At 45.5% G+C, this 18430-nt stretch overlaps 1 protein-coding gene across 1 annotated transcript in view; it reads right to left on the reverse strand.

The window, feature by feature from the left end:
- The window catches only part of LOC116978933, a 60914-nt gene that overhangs the window by 14591 nt on the left and 27893 nt on the right, over nt 1-18430 (reverse strand). Inside the window, exons 6-11 of the mRNA XM_033030234.1 lie at nt 16600-16649; nt 13954-14153; nt 10185-10268; nt 8664-8792; nt 6114-6227; nt 2915-3028 (exon numbers count right to left, since the gene is read on the reverse strand). Coding sequence (XP_032886125.1) covers nt 2915-3028; nt 6114-6227; nt 8664-8792; nt 10185-10268; nt 13954-14153; nt 16600-16649 — 691 coding nt within the window. The remainder of the gene's footprint in view (nt 1-2914; nt 3029-6113; nt 6228-8663; nt 8793-10184; nt 10269-13953; nt 14154-16599; nt 16650-18430) is intronic.

Here is an 18430-nt window from a genome sequence, read left to right on the forward strand (position 1 = left end):
CACAAGGTGGGACTGTCATATGTTGAAAGAATGGAGTGGCTGGGCTTGTATACACTGGAATTTAGAACGAGAGGGGATCTTATTGAAACATATAAGATTATTAAGGGATTGGACACGCTAGAGGCAGAAAACATGTTACCGATGTTGGGGGGAGTCCAGAACCAGGGGCTACAGTTTACGAATAAGGGGTAGGCCATTTAGAATGGAGATGAGGAAAAACTTTTTCACCCAGAGAGTTGTGAACCTGTGGAATTCTCTGACTCAGAAGGCAGTGGAGGCCAATTCTCTATATGCTTTCAAGAGAGAGTTAGATAGAGCTCTTAAAGATAGCGTAGTCAAGGGATATGGGGAGAAGGCAGGAACGGGGTACTGATTGTGGATGATCAGCCATGATCACAGTGAATGGCGGTGCTGGCTCGAAGGGCCGAATGGCCTATTCCTGCACCTATTGTCTATTGTCTCCAAGATCCCTCTGCACATCAATGCTGTTAAGGTTCATACCATTAACTGTACACTCTGCCCATACTTGTTCTGCCTCCCATTTTAACCACAGCACCTACGACAGTACCCCCCCCCTCCCCACACCTCTACGACAACATTGTCCAGCTTTACAAAGCTGTATTTTCACAGACTGGAACCTGGTAACATCCAAAACATGGGACCACACATTCAGCTCAAACTGTTTGAGGGACATTGAGGGACAGAAATTAGTTATCTTTCACTAATGCAAGATTGCCCCACACCAAATCAGGTTCCATTGTAAACAAGGCCTTGGTCAGAGTGAAGGAGGTAGAAAGGAACAGTAAGAGAACCAAGAAATCTTGGTTCTTTAGTTTAGTTTAATTTAGTTTAGAGATACGGTATTATCTAACTTTCTCATCCACTCTACACATTAGGGACAATTTTTATTTTATAGTGGCCAATTAATCTACAAACCCGTGCAAACTCTTCACTTACAGCACCCGATGTCAGGATCGAACCGCATCCATGTCGCTATGAGGCAAAGGCTCTACCAGCTGTGCTGCCCCTAAATGGCCTGTCCTCTTCCCGTGTCATCGGTACCCATCAGCTGGGCAGAAAAAACTATGTACAAAAGAATCGCGCAGAAACAATTGAAGAACTTGAATGCTTGCCCTTGCTTTCTTGTGGTTGGCATGTCCACGTATTATTGTAGTGCAAGTGTGAACATCAAACTGTGCCACTTCATCTCCATTTATTTTCCCACAAGGCAAAGACCTGAAAACACTAGCACAATGTTCAGCTTCATGGGGGAATCAAACTCTAAGCTGGAAGTCCAACACAGCAGCAGTCGAGACCCCTGGTGCCAGGGTCCATATTCTCGAGGGGGAGGGGGAGCAGCCGGGAGTCATCGTGCATGTTGGCACAAATGACATAGGTAGGAAAAGGAATGAGGTACTGCAACATGAGGCAGTTGGGGTAACAGGTTAAAAAGCAGGACTTCCAGGGTAGGAATCAAGAACCAGAGGACATAGGTTTAAGGTGAGAGGGGAAAGATTTAATAGGAACCCGAGGGGCAGCTTTTTTTTTTACACAATGGGTGGTGGGTGTATGGAACGGGCTTCTGGAGGAGGTAATTGAGGCAGGTAGTATCTCAACGTTTAAGAAACCTTTGGACAGGTATGTGGATAGGGTAGGTTTAGAGGGGATATGGGGTAAACACAGGCAGGTGGGACTAGTGTAGGTGGGGCATGTTGGTTGGTGTGGCCAAGTTGGGCCAAAAGGACTGTTTCCACACTGTATGACTCTATGACTCTACCGAGGAAGTTCTGCACTTGATGTTTCTCCAAGGAGGTCCTTTCTCTGCACAGAAGGACACACAAAGCCCCACGTAACGAAAAGTTGGAGATTCATTCCTCATCTGCCGGCCAACATTGATCTCAACATCACAAAAACAAACACTGGTCAAATATCTGCTCATTATTAACTTGCTACTTTTGGAAGCTTGCTGAGGGCAAGTTGGTTTCTCTTTTTTTCTGTGAGATAAAGGCATTGTACTTAAGAAAACCACACCATAGGCCGTAACACACTTCGGCGTGTACTGCGGATATAAAAGGCTCTATCGGAATGCAATTTTCTTTTCTATTTAACCCGATGAAGCTGAGCACGTGGAAATAATTTAAAATAACGGTTCGATACGTTGCAAAATAAAGGATCTAGTGATGGTATGAGGCAATTAATCATCCAACAATTAAAATTAAAATACTATAATAAAACCAAATTTCTTTCCCAATGTCCATTCTGAGCAAACCTGGACTTTGTTTTAGATTTAATGGTCTATATGCAGCTAAACATGCATCCTACTAAGATGACCTCTCCAATCGCCTCACCCAATCATGTTTTCATAGAAGAAATGGGCTTGTCAGTAATGGGACCATTGGATGGAGAAATGGTCTTGTTCATGACAGTGTCAGATCTATCGATCTGGGACGACAGATGGCGCCTGGGACGACAGATGGCACAATGGGCTAAGTGTTCGGCTGGCGACCGGAAGGTGGCCGGTTCGAATCCCGCTTGGAGTGCATACTGTCGTTGTGTCCTTGGGCAAGACACTTCACCCACCTTTGCCTGTGTGTGAATGTGTGTGAATGATTGGTGGTGGTCGGAGGGGCCGTAGGCGCAGAATGGCAGCCACGCTTCCGTCAGTCTGCCCCAGGGCAGCTGTGGCTACAGAAGTAGCTTACCACCACCGAGTGTGACTGAGGAGTGAATGAATAATGCGATGTAAAGCGCCTTGAGTATTAGAAAGGCGCTATATAAATCCCATCCATTATTATTATTATCGAAGCCCTCAGTTTAAGTCGCCTTTAAAGATTAAAAAAAAAAAACTTGTTAACAGAATAAACCAGACGCAGAATACAAAAGGAGACATTATTTCCGCTTTCTGTGCTCGTACCTCATCCTCCTCAGCAAACAGCGACGTTAGCAGCCCCCAGTAGTCCCGATCATCGGCCGATAAGAAGTTCAGGACCGTCTCACTGCACAAAATGGGCTCGTCAGAGCTCAACGCCTGCAACAGAAAATACACCAGGTTTGAATCCAACCTGTTGGATTGAAGACACAAAATGCTGACACACACTCCCGCACTTTGTGTCTATCTTCGGTTGAAACCAGCATCTGCAGTTCCTTCCTGCACACTGTTGGATTTAAAATGCGTGTTTCTTAAACTTAGCTTCCTACCCAGTGAAAGTGCAGAAACATTGCAATGGACTTATTTCTGTACAGAACCATGTTCTTGTTATATGCTACAGCAAGTAATAATAGAAGGTTCTGTTTGGAAGAAGGGGAAGAGAATTCTCTAGGAAGGCTCTCATTTAGCTGGAAGCAATGCAGAGAAGATTTACGAGGATGTTGCCAGACTTGAGGGCCTGAACGAGAGGGAGAGGTTGGGCAGGCTGAGACACTATTCCTTGGACAGTAATGCCCCTGTCCCACTTAGGAAACCTGAACGGAAACCACTGGAGACTCTGCGCCCCACCCAAGATTTCCGTGCGGTTCCCGGAGGTTGCCAGAGGTTGCAGGTAGTGGAAGCAGGTAGGGAGACTGACAAAAACCTCCGGGAACCGCACGAAAACCTTGGGTGGGGCGCAAAGTCTCCAGAGGTTTCCGTTCAGGTTTCCTAAGTGGGACAGGGGCATTAGAGGACAAGGGGTGATCTTATAGAGGTGCATTTGATCATGGGGGGAATAGATAGGGTGAACTGTCTTTTAGCTGGAGTAGGGGAATCAAGAACCAGAGGACATGGGCTTAAGGTGAGAAGGGAAAGATTTAATAGGAACCTGAGAGGCAGCTTTTTCCACACAGAGGGTGGTGGGAATATGGAATGAGCTGCCACAGGAGGTAGTCGAGGCAAGTATATCAACGTTTAAAAGGCATTTTGACAGGTACATGTATAGGAAAGGTTTAGAGGGATTTGGGCCAAACACAAGCAAGTGGGATTAATGTAGATGTTGGGATGAATTGCCTGTTTCCGTGCTGTATGACACTATGATTGTTAGTCCAGTTAAATAAAACTCAAAGTGCTGGAGTAACTCAGCGGCTCAGGCAGCATCTCTGGAGGACATGGATAGACAATGTTTTGGGTCAGGACCCTTCTTAAAACTGATTGTAGTTGGGGAGAGAAAGCTGGAAAAGAGGTGGGGGTGGCAAAAAGCCTGGCAAGTGATAGGTGGATACAGGTGAGGGGCATGTTTGATTGGAAGATCTCGACCAGAAAAGTCACATACCCATGTCCTCCAGAGATGCTGCCTGACCTGCTGAGTTGACCTGCAGCATTTTGTGTTCTTTGCAAGATTGCAGCATCTGCTGTTCTTTTGTGTCTGCAACTCCTATTATCTACCTTTTTCTTCTTATCGAGTCCACACACAAGATCAGAAGTTGGTCAGCCAGAGCTGAACACACTTCTCTGCACCTGCATACAATGGTGTCTGTCTTGTCGCTTTTTGTGCTTCTTGTGCGTGGTGGTGGATAGACTGGTGGAAACAGGGCCGCGACGTGAACGCTCTTTCCTTGACCCCATTATCTACCTGCCATACAACCCATGTTCTGAGCAACGTAATATTAAAGCTACACAACACATTCATAAATTTTACGACTGTTCTGATTAGGGCGCAGCGGTAGAGCTACTGCCGCACAGCGCTCAGAGACCCAGGTTCGATCCTGACTACGGGTGCTGTCTGTACAGAGTTTGGACGTACTCCTCGTGACCTGCGTGCGTTTTCTCCGAGATCTTCGGTTTCCTCCCACATTCCAAAGACGTACAGGTTTGTAGGCTAATTGGCTTGGTATAATGGTAAATTGGCCCTAGTGTGTAGGATAGTGTTAGTGTGCGGGGATCGCTGGTCGGCGCGGACTTGTTGGGCTGAAGGCCCTGTTCCCACGCTGTATCTCTAAACTAAACTAGGATTGCAGAACACCTGTGTCCAATATAAGGTGCTAGTGTTTAGGTTACTGAAACATGTCTCCGTTTATTTATGGTGGATCAAATATACCCGTCTCCTAGAACCCCTGTTAAAACAGCAGTAATATAAAATCAGCTTTAGATTCCTACATGGTAATCCAAGGTGCCCTTAGTCCTCAGCTTCAGTTGATTCTATCCCACATTTGGTTCTGTTGTACTTCATTAAATAACTACTTCAGTGCCTTTAAATAACAGTTCATGACCGAACTCTACTTCAGAAAGTAACATTGTGCTTCATAGTTCTCAAGATGGCGCTGCCTCATGGCAGCAGCCTCTACAGTCCGTCTTCTTTTAATTTTTGTTCTGTTAAGTGTATGTTTTGGTTGTCGTTTATATATTATTTTTAACTGTGTATATGTGGGGGGGGGGGTTGAAAATTTTAAATCTCTTCCCTGTACGGGGGACTCGACCTTTCCCTGTCGGGTCTCCGTTGTCGTTGGGGCCTAGCACCGTGGTCGCGGCCTCCAACTGGAATCGACCTGGGGCTCCAGTCGCGGAGCCTGCGGACCCACCATCGTGGAGCTCGCCGGCTTCGGAGCGTGGAGAGCTGTGGTGGTGCGCGGCTGCGGCCCGACTTCGGAGCTTCTGAGGCTCCAGCTGCAGGCCCTGTGGATGGTAACATCGGGACCTCGCGGGTCCCTGGTGGGAGACCGCTTTTTGGAGCTCCCGCAACGGCAACTTCTCCCGCCCGAATCGCGGGGTTAAAACGACCCGGAGCGGGGCCTCACATCGCCCGGCGCGGCTTTAACGGCCGCAGGACTTACTATCGCCCGCCGGGGGCTTTAACATCGGGAGAAGAATAAAGATCAGGGGTGAGACAAACTTTACCTTCCATCACAGTGAGGAGGTGTTTGGTGATTCACTGTGATGGATGTTTATGTAAATTGTGTTAATTGTGTGTCGGTTTTTTTCTTGTTTGTACGACTGCAGAAAACGTAATTTCGTTTGAACTTAGGATCAAATGACAATAAACGGTATTCTGATTCTGATTTAAAAACAGCTAAAAAATAGAGATTCCTCAAATCGTAGTATTTACGCCACCCCCGTTCTTGTACGTTGATTGTCCGCATCGGATTATCATATACGTGGCATCATACAGAATCAATGAATCAGTGAAGATGTCTGGTCCTCTCACCTTTACAAACCCAGCCACTTGATGCTTAAAGTCTTCTCGAAATTCCTCGCTGATCTCGCCTGAGGCCAAGCCGTTGACTGAAGGCAGCTGGGTTTCAGCAAGTGAGCTGAAGGTCTGGAAAACAAGGAGTGCAGGTCTACTGGGACAATGGCTCCAACACAAAATCACCCTCTCAGTTCAGCAACTGGAGCCCAAACAGATTAAATGATTAAAGAAGATTAAAACAGATTAAAGGCAGAAATTCAGCTCTTGTTGCTTCTGCTAGAGCTCAAATAATGGATTTACCTGGCTATCACACAAAACAATGCCTTTCACTAAACCACCCTACCAACAACTAGAGAGCAGTCCTGAGCTAGTATCTACCCCATTGGAGACCCTCGGACTATCTTTGATCGGGCTTTACTGGACTTTATCTTGCACTAAACGTTACTCTCATTATTTCCTTTATCATGTATCTGTAGACAATAGACAATAGGTGCAGGAGCAGGCTATTCGGCCCTTCGAGCCAGCACCGCCATTCAATGTGATCATGGCTGATCATCCCCAATCAATACCCCGTTCCTGCCTTCTACACAGTGGTTGGCTCGATTGTAATCATGTATTGTCTTTCATTTTGTGTCTACATTTTTATCTTCAAATTTGATTGTTAATAATACATTTTATGAATTCAGATGCTCATGTTGATGTATTTTTAAATCTTTAGGTTTATTTGATTGCCACCAGATCTATTCACCAGATTGCCACCAGATTTATTTGATTGCCGCCAGATTCTTTATATTGAACTAATGGAAATGGCGTTCTGATTTACAAACTTTTTAACCAAATTAAACTTTTTCCAAAAGTACAAGCCTATCATTAATTGAGAAATACATGGGTTGATTTAATGGACAAATTCCAAGTAAGTGAACACTCTACGTCCCTGTGGGCTGCTGCCGTGGGAACTGTGCTCAAAGGTTCAAAGTTGGAGACATTCTTCTGCAGATAGACACAAAGTGAGGGAGTAACTCAGCGGTTCAGGCAGCAAAAAAGGAACCAGCTTGCTTTGTGACATTGTCAGCGCCGTAGATGGCTGCTATTTGTATACATTGGGTACGCAATCAAAGAATCTTTGCCTCAGAAGGCGGTGGGGGCCGGTTCTCTGGATGCTTTCAAGAGAGGATTAGATAGAGCTCTTAAAGATAGCAGACTCAGGGGATACGGGGAGAAGGTAGGAACGGGGTACTGATTGTGGATGATCAGCCATGATCACAGTGAATGGCAGTGCTGGCTCGATGGGCCGAATGGCCTACTCCTGCACCTATTGTCGATCTCACTGTGCCTAGTCACATGTGACAATAAATTAAAGCAAGTAAGCATTCCATCTCTGGAGAAAAGGAATAGGTGACATTTCAGGTGGGAACACTTTTTCAGACTGAAAGATAGAAGTGTGGGAGGGAACAGGAAGCGAGGAAACTCCAGGACAAATCAGGGCGAGCAACAGATGACCTCAGGAAGGGTGGAGCCCATAATGGCCCGTTGTTGGCTGGAGAAGTTGTACTAACGAGGGGATTACAGGGATGTGGGCTGGAGAAGTTATGCTGACGAGATGGATACAAGGATGCGAAATCTTCTGGATCTGGAATCCACCCATTGTTGCAGGTGCGGGATTGTGTTCACATAGCCGAGGTGAAATTTCACCGTCAGTAAATGAGGTGGCTGCTTGACGGAGAGGATTGTAGCAACAGCCTGGAATCCACTCATTGTGCGTGCTACATTTACAAAGAAAGTGCAGATTTTTTTTTTAAAGTGCATGGACCACAATGAGGTAGGTTGGGAGATCGGGAAGACTCCCTCAGCTTCTGTGCTGTCCCTTTCTGCAAATTGTGGCTGATGGGCATCTGAAGACATCAATATGCCATCCAAATTCGACTTCGATCCGTGCTCCCCACATCCACGACCTTTCCTCGGTCCCTGAGGTCTGACAACACTTGCCTCCAGTCGTGAAGAAAGGCCAGAGGAGTTGCTGGTGGGAGGCACACACTTTCACAGACCCTGTAGGCCAGGATAACCTCCATTGCCAAGTGGATCTCTAAGGCAGAGACGGATAGATTCCTGAGGTGTCAGAGGTTACGGGGAGAAGGCAGGAGAATGGGGTTAGGAGGGAGAGATAGATCGGCCATGATTGAATGGCAGAGTAGACTTGATGGGCCGAATGGCCTAATTCTACCCCTATTCCTTATGACCTTATGAGAACATGGGAGAAAAGGATAAACTAAAAGTGGCCAGAGTAACAATCAATGAGCCTTTCCCACAATCAGTCTGAAGAAGGGTCCCGGCCCGAAACGTCGCCTATCCATGTTCTCCAGGGATGCTGCCTGATCCGCTGAGTTACTCCAGCACTTTGAGTCTTTTTTTGTAAACCAGCATCTGCAGTTTCTTGTTTCTAGCCTTTCTAATTTGTAGAGTGACTCACCACTGGCTGTGTGATTAACCTACTCACCAGAATTAACTAAGTATGATATTCATATGCAGGGATTCTAAACAAAACGCCCTTTGGCGCGACTGGTATACCTTGATAAGTTCATTCCGAAGGTCCTGAAATTCATGGTATTTCCTTTTCACAGACCAGCATTCTTCTGCATCTTCAGGGTTTTCTACATCAATTGTACAGAGTGGCTCCTCTTCATCATCCCAGGCTATCTGCAAAAAGGCACAGCATTAGAATCTTAACCCCCACTTCAACTGCCCACGGAGTGGGTGCTTGCTTTGCACTGTCAGGGGTGAGGGTGGCGGCAGATACTATAGTGGTGTATAAGAGGTGTTCTATGTAAACAACAGCAATAGAAACATCTTGCAACAGAAGCAGGGATCTCAACGAGAATTAAAAAAGGATAAAGTTACAAAACAATATCAGGTACCACCTGTGCATTACTTTAAGGCATAAATCATCTTTGGTTGCCAAAAGAGTCAGCTTGACATTGTGCAATCTGGTGCATACTGTAGCAAGTCTTTTTAACTTACACTTGAATGCAATATTTATGCTTTAAATTGGATTAGCTATGAATAATTTAATTGGCATATCTACTGAAAAAGGAACAATGGAATTTTTATTTGCAGCAGCATAGCAGGTCTGTAAAGAAAGTACTCATAGATAACAAGGTAAACTAAAAAATGTTCAATAAACTAAAAAAATTAATGCAAAAACTAACTCTCAATCTAGGGAAGAGCATCATTGGACACAAGGATCTGCAGATGCTGGTTTACAAAAACGATACAAAGTACTGGAGTAACTTTTCTCTCTTCTTTCACGCTTCTCTCCTTATCTCACAGTCTTTTGTCTTCTTTTCATCTCTAGACACCCATCTGCCAGTCAAACCCCCTTACCTGTAAACTCTTACCAGTCTGATGAAGGGTTCCCACCCTCAATGTCACCTATCCACGTTCTCTTGAGATGCTGCCTGACCTGCTGAGTTACTCCAGCACTTTGTGTCTTTTTTGTGTAAACCAGCATCTGCAGTTCCTTGTTTCTCCTCTTATCACTTCCTTGTCTTTGTCCTACCCCCACCCTCTCCCATCATCCTGCCCGCTCCCTTCCACCTATATCCCTCCCTCTGGCGTTACATTTCACTCCTCTTCTCTCTTTACCTGACAGACCGTTATCTCCTTTTCACCTCTGTCCTTTGTCTACCAAGCAAACCCCACTCACCTGTATCCACCTCTCACTTGCCAGAGATTGACACAAAGTGCTGGAGTAACGCAGCGGGTCAGGCAGCATCCCTGGAGACCGTGGATAGGTGACGTTTCGGGTCTGAACCCTTCAGACATTGCCAGACTTTGTCCCATCTTCACCTCTCTTCCAACTTTCTCCCCCCCCCCCCCCCCCCAATCAGTCTGAAGAACTGTTCCGACCCGAAACATCACTTATCCGGAGATGAGTTGCTCCAGCCCTCTAGGGTGTCTCAGTGACTTTTTTTTGAAGAGTATCAACTGTTGATAATGTCAAATGAGTGGAATTGAATGCTCTTCAGTGTGTTAGTGTTTGTGTGTCAGTTACGCCAGACACAATGGTTTCAGTACACCATATTGCCATACCTCTGAAATGGAGATCTTGCTATGTTTTAATGATGTCTTGTCCTCATTCGATTCAAGAAAACTTGTTTTCACCCATTCAAACACCTAAAAGGCAAATAGATAGCACCATTAACATCAATGCTGTGGACAACACATTACTCACATTTTCTTCTGTTGCAGAAGGATGTCATTCAGCCCATCATGTCCATGCTAGCACTCAGAGCAATCCCATCAGTTGCATCCATCTGTAACCTAATCGCTCTCCCACGCCGATCAACTCAGCTATGACCCAGAATGTTTGCACGTGTCCTAAGAAATGGAGCATCTCTTTCTCACTCCAGCCAACTCTTCAATGAAGAGCTCCGACCCAAAACATCGCTAAGCCCTGCACGTCCATAGATGTTGGGTTCTTACAGTAGTTTGGTTGTTGGTCACCAATCCCCCAATCCATCCATCCTTTTTCACAAAAAAGCAAATAGCTCAAAAAATAATCAAAATATTATAACGCTTGAAATGTTCTTTTGCTTACTCCCACCACTCTACAAATAGGACATCTTCACTTCTCCCCATGCTGAGAGTTGCAACATGAATTAGGGTTCTGACCCAAAAACGTACTTGTTCCTTCTCTCTAAAGATGCTGCCTGACCTGCTGAATTACTCCAGCACTTTGTGTCTATCTCCGGTATAAACCAGCATCTGCAGTTCCTCCCTGCGCATGAATTAGATTGGATCCCCTCTCTGCCCCTCTAAAGTACATTGACATCAGCTTGAGATGTTCCCTATTCAGATGGATTGTTAGGGCAGATTTTGAGGGATTGTTTGTCTTGCACTTGCACTTGGGGTAAGAACATCAGGATGAAGATGTTGGCCATGCGTGACTGAGAGAGTAAAATTTCCTTCACTCACAAGGTGTGAATCCTCAAATTTGTTGTTTAGCATGCAACAAAAGATTTTTACTGTACCTCGGTACACGTGACAATAAACTAAACTCAATTCAATTCAATTCAATATTTATTCCATGTCATTTGAACCTCAGTGAGGCTCAAACGAAACTCTGTTTCTACAGCCATACAAACAAAACAATTCCTACACGACACACAAACAATTCAATTCAAACAAACATCCATCACAGTGAATCTCCTCCTCACTGTGATGGAAGGCAAAGTCTTTTCTCTCCCCTGCACCATCTTTCTCCCGATGTCGAAGCCCCAGGCGGGCGATGGTAAGTCCCACGGCCATGTAAGGCCGCGCCGGGCGATGTACGGCCCAGCTCCAGGTCTAAATGTCACAAAGTTGGAGCCCCCGGCGGGCGTTGGAATGTCCCGCGGCCATTAAAGCCGCGCCGGGCGATGTACGGCCCCGCTCTGGGTCATTCCAACCCCGCGACACGGGCTGGAGAAGTTGTGTTGCGGGAGCTCCAAAAAGCGGTTGAGTAACCGCTTGCGGGAGCTCCGGAAAACTATTGAGTAACTCGCATTTGAAATTGATAGGATTTTGGACTCCAAATGTTGGGAAGGGAACAGCTTTGTAACATGAAGAATGATCATACAAATTAAATAATTTCACACCGTAGACCTTCAAAGACCTTGACACTGTTTTGTGCATCTTTTTTTTCCTGGCAGCCTCTATATTTTGACACAAACATGCTCTCAGCAAGAACATCGTGCAGGATGTTTTACAAAAAAGACACAATGTGCTGGAATAACTCAGCAGGTCAGGCAGCATCCTTTATTCTTTTTATCATGTGAATTTATATTGGGAAACAAATAAATGGCAGAACAGTTAAACAAGTACTTCATTCTGTCCTCACTAAAAAAGACACAAATAATCTCCCAGAAATACTAGGGGACTGAGGATCAAGTGGGAGGAAGGAACTGAAGGGAATCCACATTAGTCAGGAAATGGTGTTAGGTAAACTGTTGGGACTGAAGGCAGATACATCCCCAAGGCCTGGTGGTCTGCATTCCAGAGTACTCAAGGAGGTGGCCCGAGAAATCATCGATGCATTGGTGATCATTTTCCAATGTTCTCTCGACTCTGGATCAGTTCCTGTGGAGTGGAGCGTAGCCAATGTAACTCCACTTTTTAAGAAAGGAGGGAGAGAGAAAACAGAGAATTATAGACCAGTTAGCTTTACATCGGGAGTGGGGAAGATGCTGGAGTCGATTATTAAAGATGTTATAGCAGCGCATTTGGAAAGCAGTGACGGGATGGGTCAAAGTCAGCATGGATTTATGTAGGGGAAATCATCCTTACAAATCATCTGGAATGTTTTGAGGATGTAACAAGCAGACAAGGGGGAGCCAGTAAATGTGGTGTATCTGGACTTTCAAAATGCCTTTGACAAGGTCCAATACAAGAGATTAGTGTGCAAAATTAGAGCACATGGTATTGGGGTATTGGCATGGATAGAGAACTGGTTGGCAGACAGGAAGCAAAGAGTAGGAATTAACAGGTCCTTTTCAGAATGGCAAGCAGTGATTAGTGGGGTGCCGCAAGGCTCAGTGCTGGGACTCCAGTTATTTACAATATATATCAACGATTTAGACGAGAGAATTAAATGTGACCTACAAGTTTGCGGATGTCACAAAGCTGGGTGGCAGTGAGCACTGCTATGAGGATGGAGGGCGACTTGGATAGGTTGGGTGATTGGGCAGATGCATGGCAGATGCAGTATAATGTGGATAAACGTGAGGTTATCCACTTTAGTGGCAAGAACAGTAAAGCAGATTATTACCTGAATGATGTCAGATTAGGAAAAGGGGAGGTGCAACGAGACCTGGGTGTGCTTCTACATCATTAACTGAAAGTAAGCATGTAGGTACAGCTGGCAGTGAAGAAAGCTAATGGCATGATGGCCTTCATTGCGAGAGGATTTGAGTTTAGAAGCAAGGAGGTCCTACTGCAGTTATACAGGGCCCTTGTAAGACCATACCTGGAGTATTGTGTGCAATTTGGGTCTCCTAATTTGAGGAAAGACATTATTGCTATTGAGGGAGTGTGGCATATGTTCTCCAGGTTAATTCCCGGGATGTCAGGAATGACATATGACGAAAGAATGGATCGACCGGGCTTGTATTCACTGGAATTTAGAAGGATGAGAGGATATCGTGTAGAAACATATACAATTCTAGAAGGATTGGACAGGATCGATGCAGAAAAAATGTTCCCGAATTTGGTGGAGTCTAGAACCAGGGGTCACAGTTTAAGAATAAGGGGTAGGCAATTTAGGACTGAGTTAAGGAAAAACTTCACCCAGAGAGTTGTGAATCTGTGGAATTTTCTGCCACAGAAGGCAGAGGAGGGAAATTCACTGGATGTTTTCAAGAGAGTTAAATTAGCTCTTAGGGGCTAAAGGAAACAAGGGATGTGGGGAAAAGTGGGCCATGATCATATTGAATGGCTCGAAGGGCCAAATGGCCTACTCCTGCACCTATTTTTCTATGTTTCTATGTATCTGTACACTGTGGACAGCTCGAGTATTGTAATCATGTATCGTCTTTTCGCTGACACAACAAAAGCTACCTCTGGACACGTGACAATGAACTAAACCAAACATCTCTGGAGAACATGGATAAGTGACATTTCAGGTCGGGATCCATCTTGTCGCGTTTGAAAAAGGATCCCTACCCAAAACGTTACCTATGCATGTGTTCCAGGGATATTGCATGAACCGCTGTGTTACTCCAGCACTTGGTGTCTTTTTTGTAAACCGGCATCTGCAGTTCCTTGTATCCACCACATCTTGCAGGAGTTTTTTAGACATTGCTTTAGAGGGACTGTCACAAACCTCGTGGGAGGGATCAAAATCATTATCTTCCACAGAATCATCGCCCACGTGGTTGATGGATTTGAATTGTTGGGTCATATTTTCGGCATCGTTGCACAGTCCATCAACTTCATCCATGTCAGTTGCTGTTGAATCAGCTTCAATCGCCATCTTCTTTTTGGATTTCTTGAGGATTTTTAAACTTTTCAGCAAACTAATGACTGGAACAGAGCAAATATTGCAATCAAAATTAAATGGCATAAGACAAACGAGCGAACTGCATTGCATTGCAACAGGAGCGTCAATTGAGAAGAGAATGGTGCAGCCAGAGTTGACCTGACCATAGAAGGTTTTAAAGAAATTGTTACAGGCAAGACAGGTGTCCATTGTCCGAGAAGTTACGGATCACGATTCAGAGCAAGAACTAAAGCTGGAGCGTAATGAGGGGGCAAAACGCAAAATAATTGGTCAACGTGTAATGGAGTCATGAGGTCACGCAGCATGGAATGAGGCCCTTCGGCCCAACTCAACAATGCACACCAAGATACCCCTCCTAGGCTAATCCCATTTGCCTGTATTTGGCCCATATCCCTCGAACCCAAGGGTTCCCAACTTGGGGTAAATTTACCCCCAGGGGGTAAGTTTGTTGATTCTGAAACAAAATAATAATGTTAAATACAGTATTTGAAAAATTCCCCTTTGTCAGTTGCTTTATTATGGTAGAAGTGTAAACTCAAATTACTGAACAAAACAGGGTGGGGGTGAATTTACTTTTGAATAGTTGCCTGGGCGAACGTCGCGAAATAATTTGAGAATCTCTGCTCTCACCCTATTCTATGCATGTACTTGCCAAATGGCATTATTCAAGGTGTAAGTGTAGTCTTCAGCAAAGACCTGATGAGTTGCTGAGCATGGTGAACGAGGAGTCTGGATGATGGATGGATGGTGGATGATGGATGATGGATGACGTCATGCCGTGAGATCATGGATCGGGCGCCTCACGGAATAGATTTCTATGCTCACATTTGTCTTGGATCCCAAATATTTGAAGGTTTGTACAGAAGAATTGAAAATGTAGAATATTACTACACAGAGAGAGACCATCAAATGTATGCTGGACCTGATCTCCAGAATGTAGAGGAGAACCAAAATAAATAGAACTTAGAACAGCTCAGCGCAGGAATTGGCCCTTCAGCCCACAATGCCTGTGCCGAACGTGATGTCAAGATAAACTATTCTCATCCGCCTGCATATGACTGATATCCCTCCATTCCCTGCATATCTATGTGCCTATCGAAAAGCTTCTCAAATACCACTAATATAACTGCCTCCACCACCACACCTGGCAGTGCATTCCATACACCCATCATTCTTTGTGTAAAACATCTTGCCCCTCTCACCTTGAAGCTATGCTCTCTAGTCTTTGACAAGCAGGTTCTGACTGTCTCCCCTCAAACTCAGACAGTAACTAAAAAGCAGATCAAACCTTATTCAAGTCCACAAAAGGACAGTGTTGTATAAAGAAGTCAAGTCAATGTTATTTCTATAGCACATTTAAAACCAACTCTCGTTGACCAAAGTGCTTTACATTGGTGCAGGTACTAACGTGCTACATACAGTGGTACATAGATCAACAATACATACATAAATACATCCATACAGCGTCCCTCAGAAGATCTCAAGAAAGGCTTGAGAGTAGAAATAGGTTTAACGTCTAGACTTAAAAGAGTTGATGGAGGGGGCAGTTCTGATGGGAAGAGGGATGCTGTTCCATAGTCGAGGAGCTGCAACCGCAAAAACGCGGTCGCCCCTGAGCTTATGCCTAGACCGCGGGATGGTCAGTAACCCCAAGTCGGCCGATCTGAGGGACCTGGAGGTGGTGTGGTGGATTAGCAGATTTTTGATGTAGGTGGGGGCGAGCCCGTTAAGGGCTTTGTATACATAAAGAAGGAGCTTGAAATTGATTCGGAACCGCACAGGATGCCAGTGGAGAGAGGCCAGGATCGGGGTGATGTGGTCCCTTTTTCGGGTGCCCGTCAGGAGTCTCGCTGCAACGTTTTGGACCAATTGCAGGCGGGATAGGGATGATTGGCTGATGTCAGTGTAAACTCGCGTAATCAAGGCCGGAGGAAATAAATGAGTGGATGATCTTTTCGTGGTCGTCAAATTGGAGGAATGGTTTTATTTTAGCTATCGTCCGAAGCTGGAAGAAGCTAGCTTTTACCACGGCATTGACTTGTTTGTCAAATTTCAACGCAGAGTCAAATATCACCCCAAGGTTTTTGACGTGAGGTTTGAGTAATGGGGTAAGGCTTCCAAGGCTGCCTGCTATCGTTTTGATTGTGTCCGAGGGGCCGAGTAGGATGACCTCAGACTTACTCTCGTTTAGTTGGAGGATGTTCTGGGCCATCCAACACTTTATATCCTCGAGGCAGTGGATAAGGTTAAGCAGATTAGATCGGTTGTTGGGTTTCAGGGGGAGATAGAGTTATGTATCGTCTGCATAGCAGTGGAAGGAAATGCCGTGCCTTTGAATGACTTGGCCTAAGGGGAGCATATACAGGGAGAAGAGAATGGGGCCTAGGATGGAACCTTGTGGAACCCCGCAGCAGAGGCTAGCTGGGGAGGAGAATGATCATAAAGATGTTTCTTAGCTGAAACACTTACATTTTTTCTTCGGTTTCTTTTTCTTTGTCTCCTTGGCTTGATTGCGCTCTCTGCGATGAACAAAAACAAGAACATATCACTATGGATGTGCTGGGAGCGCTGGCAACCCTCGCTTCACCATCCCAGCACAGACATAGAGACCGACACACCACATACTGGGGGGAGGGGGGGGGGGTCTGGCCAAGAGGAGTCAATGCAGAGATATGGGCTAAATACAGGTAAATGGGACTAGCCAAGAAGGTCGGCATGGATGGGTTGGGCCGATGGGCCTGTTTCCATGCTGTATGACTAATGGCTGTATGGGAAATCGATTGAGAAATCAGTCATTCTGCTTGTTAAGTCTGTTTGGGATCAACGCAAGAGCAATCCAGGCCAATCCACCCGCACTCTTCCCAGATCCCTGCAAAGTTGGACACCTATCCATCTTCCTTTTGGATGCTAGGATTGAATCAGCCTCCACTACTACTGCTGGCAGTGCATTCCAGCCCCAGTGCCTACTGCATCATTTCTGTAGCGAATGGTATGTTAGCATTCATAGCAAAAGGATTTGAGTATAGGAGCAGGGAGGTTCTACTGCAGTTGTACAGGGTCTTGGTGAGACCACACCTGGAGTATTGCGTACAGTTTTGGTCCCCTAATCTGAGGAAAGACATTCTTGCCATAGAGGGAGTACAGAGAAGGTGCACCAGACTGATTCCTGGGATGTCAGGACTGTCATATGAAGAAAGACTGGATAGACTTGGTTTATACTCTCTAGAATTTAGGAGATTGAGGGGGGATCTTATAGAAACTTACAAAATTCTTAAGGGGTTGGACAGGCTAGATGCAGGAAGATTGTTCCCGATGTTGGGGAAGTCCAGAACAAGGGGTCACAGTTTAAGGATAAGGGGGAAATCTTTTAGGACCGAGATGAGAAAAACATTTTTCACACAGAGAGTGGTGAATCTCTGGAATTCTCTGCCACTGAAGGTAGTTGAGGCCAGTTCATTGGCTATATTTAAGAGGGAGTTAGATGTGGCCCTTATGGCTAAAGGGATCAGGGGGTATGGAGAGAAGGCAGGTACAGGATATTGAGTTGGATGATCAGCCATGATCATATTGAATGGCGGTGCAGGCTCGAAGGGCCGAGTGGCCTATCCCTGCACCTATTTTCTATGTTTTATCGTCACTTTTGTTCCTTTTGCCAGTCCCATTCTATGACCTCTGTTTCCTGACTCTGCTATCAATGGGAACCATCTGTATTTTATTTAGAGCTGTCCTGGCTTTCTCGGCTTTCCTTTCTTAAACTATCTGCCCGACCAATACAGTAGTAATTGAAGATAGACACCAAGTGCTGGAGTAACTCAGCAGGTCAGGCAGCATCTCTGGAGAAAAAGGCTGGGTGACGTTTCTAGTCGGGATCCTCCGGAGCCGTTTTGTGGATAAGGTGCCTACGATCTCATGGCACGAACGTGATGAAGAGTAGGAAGTTCTCTCCAAGGCCTTGTCTAATATTCACCGTATTTGACATAATGCTCTGGAGGAACATTACTTCAGCACCATGCAAGCCCACGTCCATTTCACCATGAAGCCAACGTCCATTTATCCACAAAGCCAATGGGTTTATCCATTCAATGGAAGAGTTCCAACTCTGAATGGAACTGAACGATACAGCCAGGCCTCGCCACATCTTACAGGCCTTTCTCATCATGGATTAAGGAGGCACAATACTGGCCCTTGTCCCTGATGACTGTCCAGTAACGGTGGCAGACAGGTGAATGGCTCAACATTTAAGGGCAAGGCTGGTCCCGATTCTAATACCTTTCCAAGTTGTGATGTTTGGCTGACCATC

This window comes from Amblyraja radiata, chromosome 12 (genome assembly GCF_010909765.2).
Source record: "Amblyraja radiata isolate CabotCenter1 chromosome 12, sAmbRad1.1.pri, whole genome shotgun sequence".
In the NCBI taxonomy this organism is placed as follows: domain Eukaryota; kingdom Metazoa; phylum Chordata; class Chondrichthyes; order Rajiformes; family Rajidae; genus Amblyraja; species Amblyraja radiata.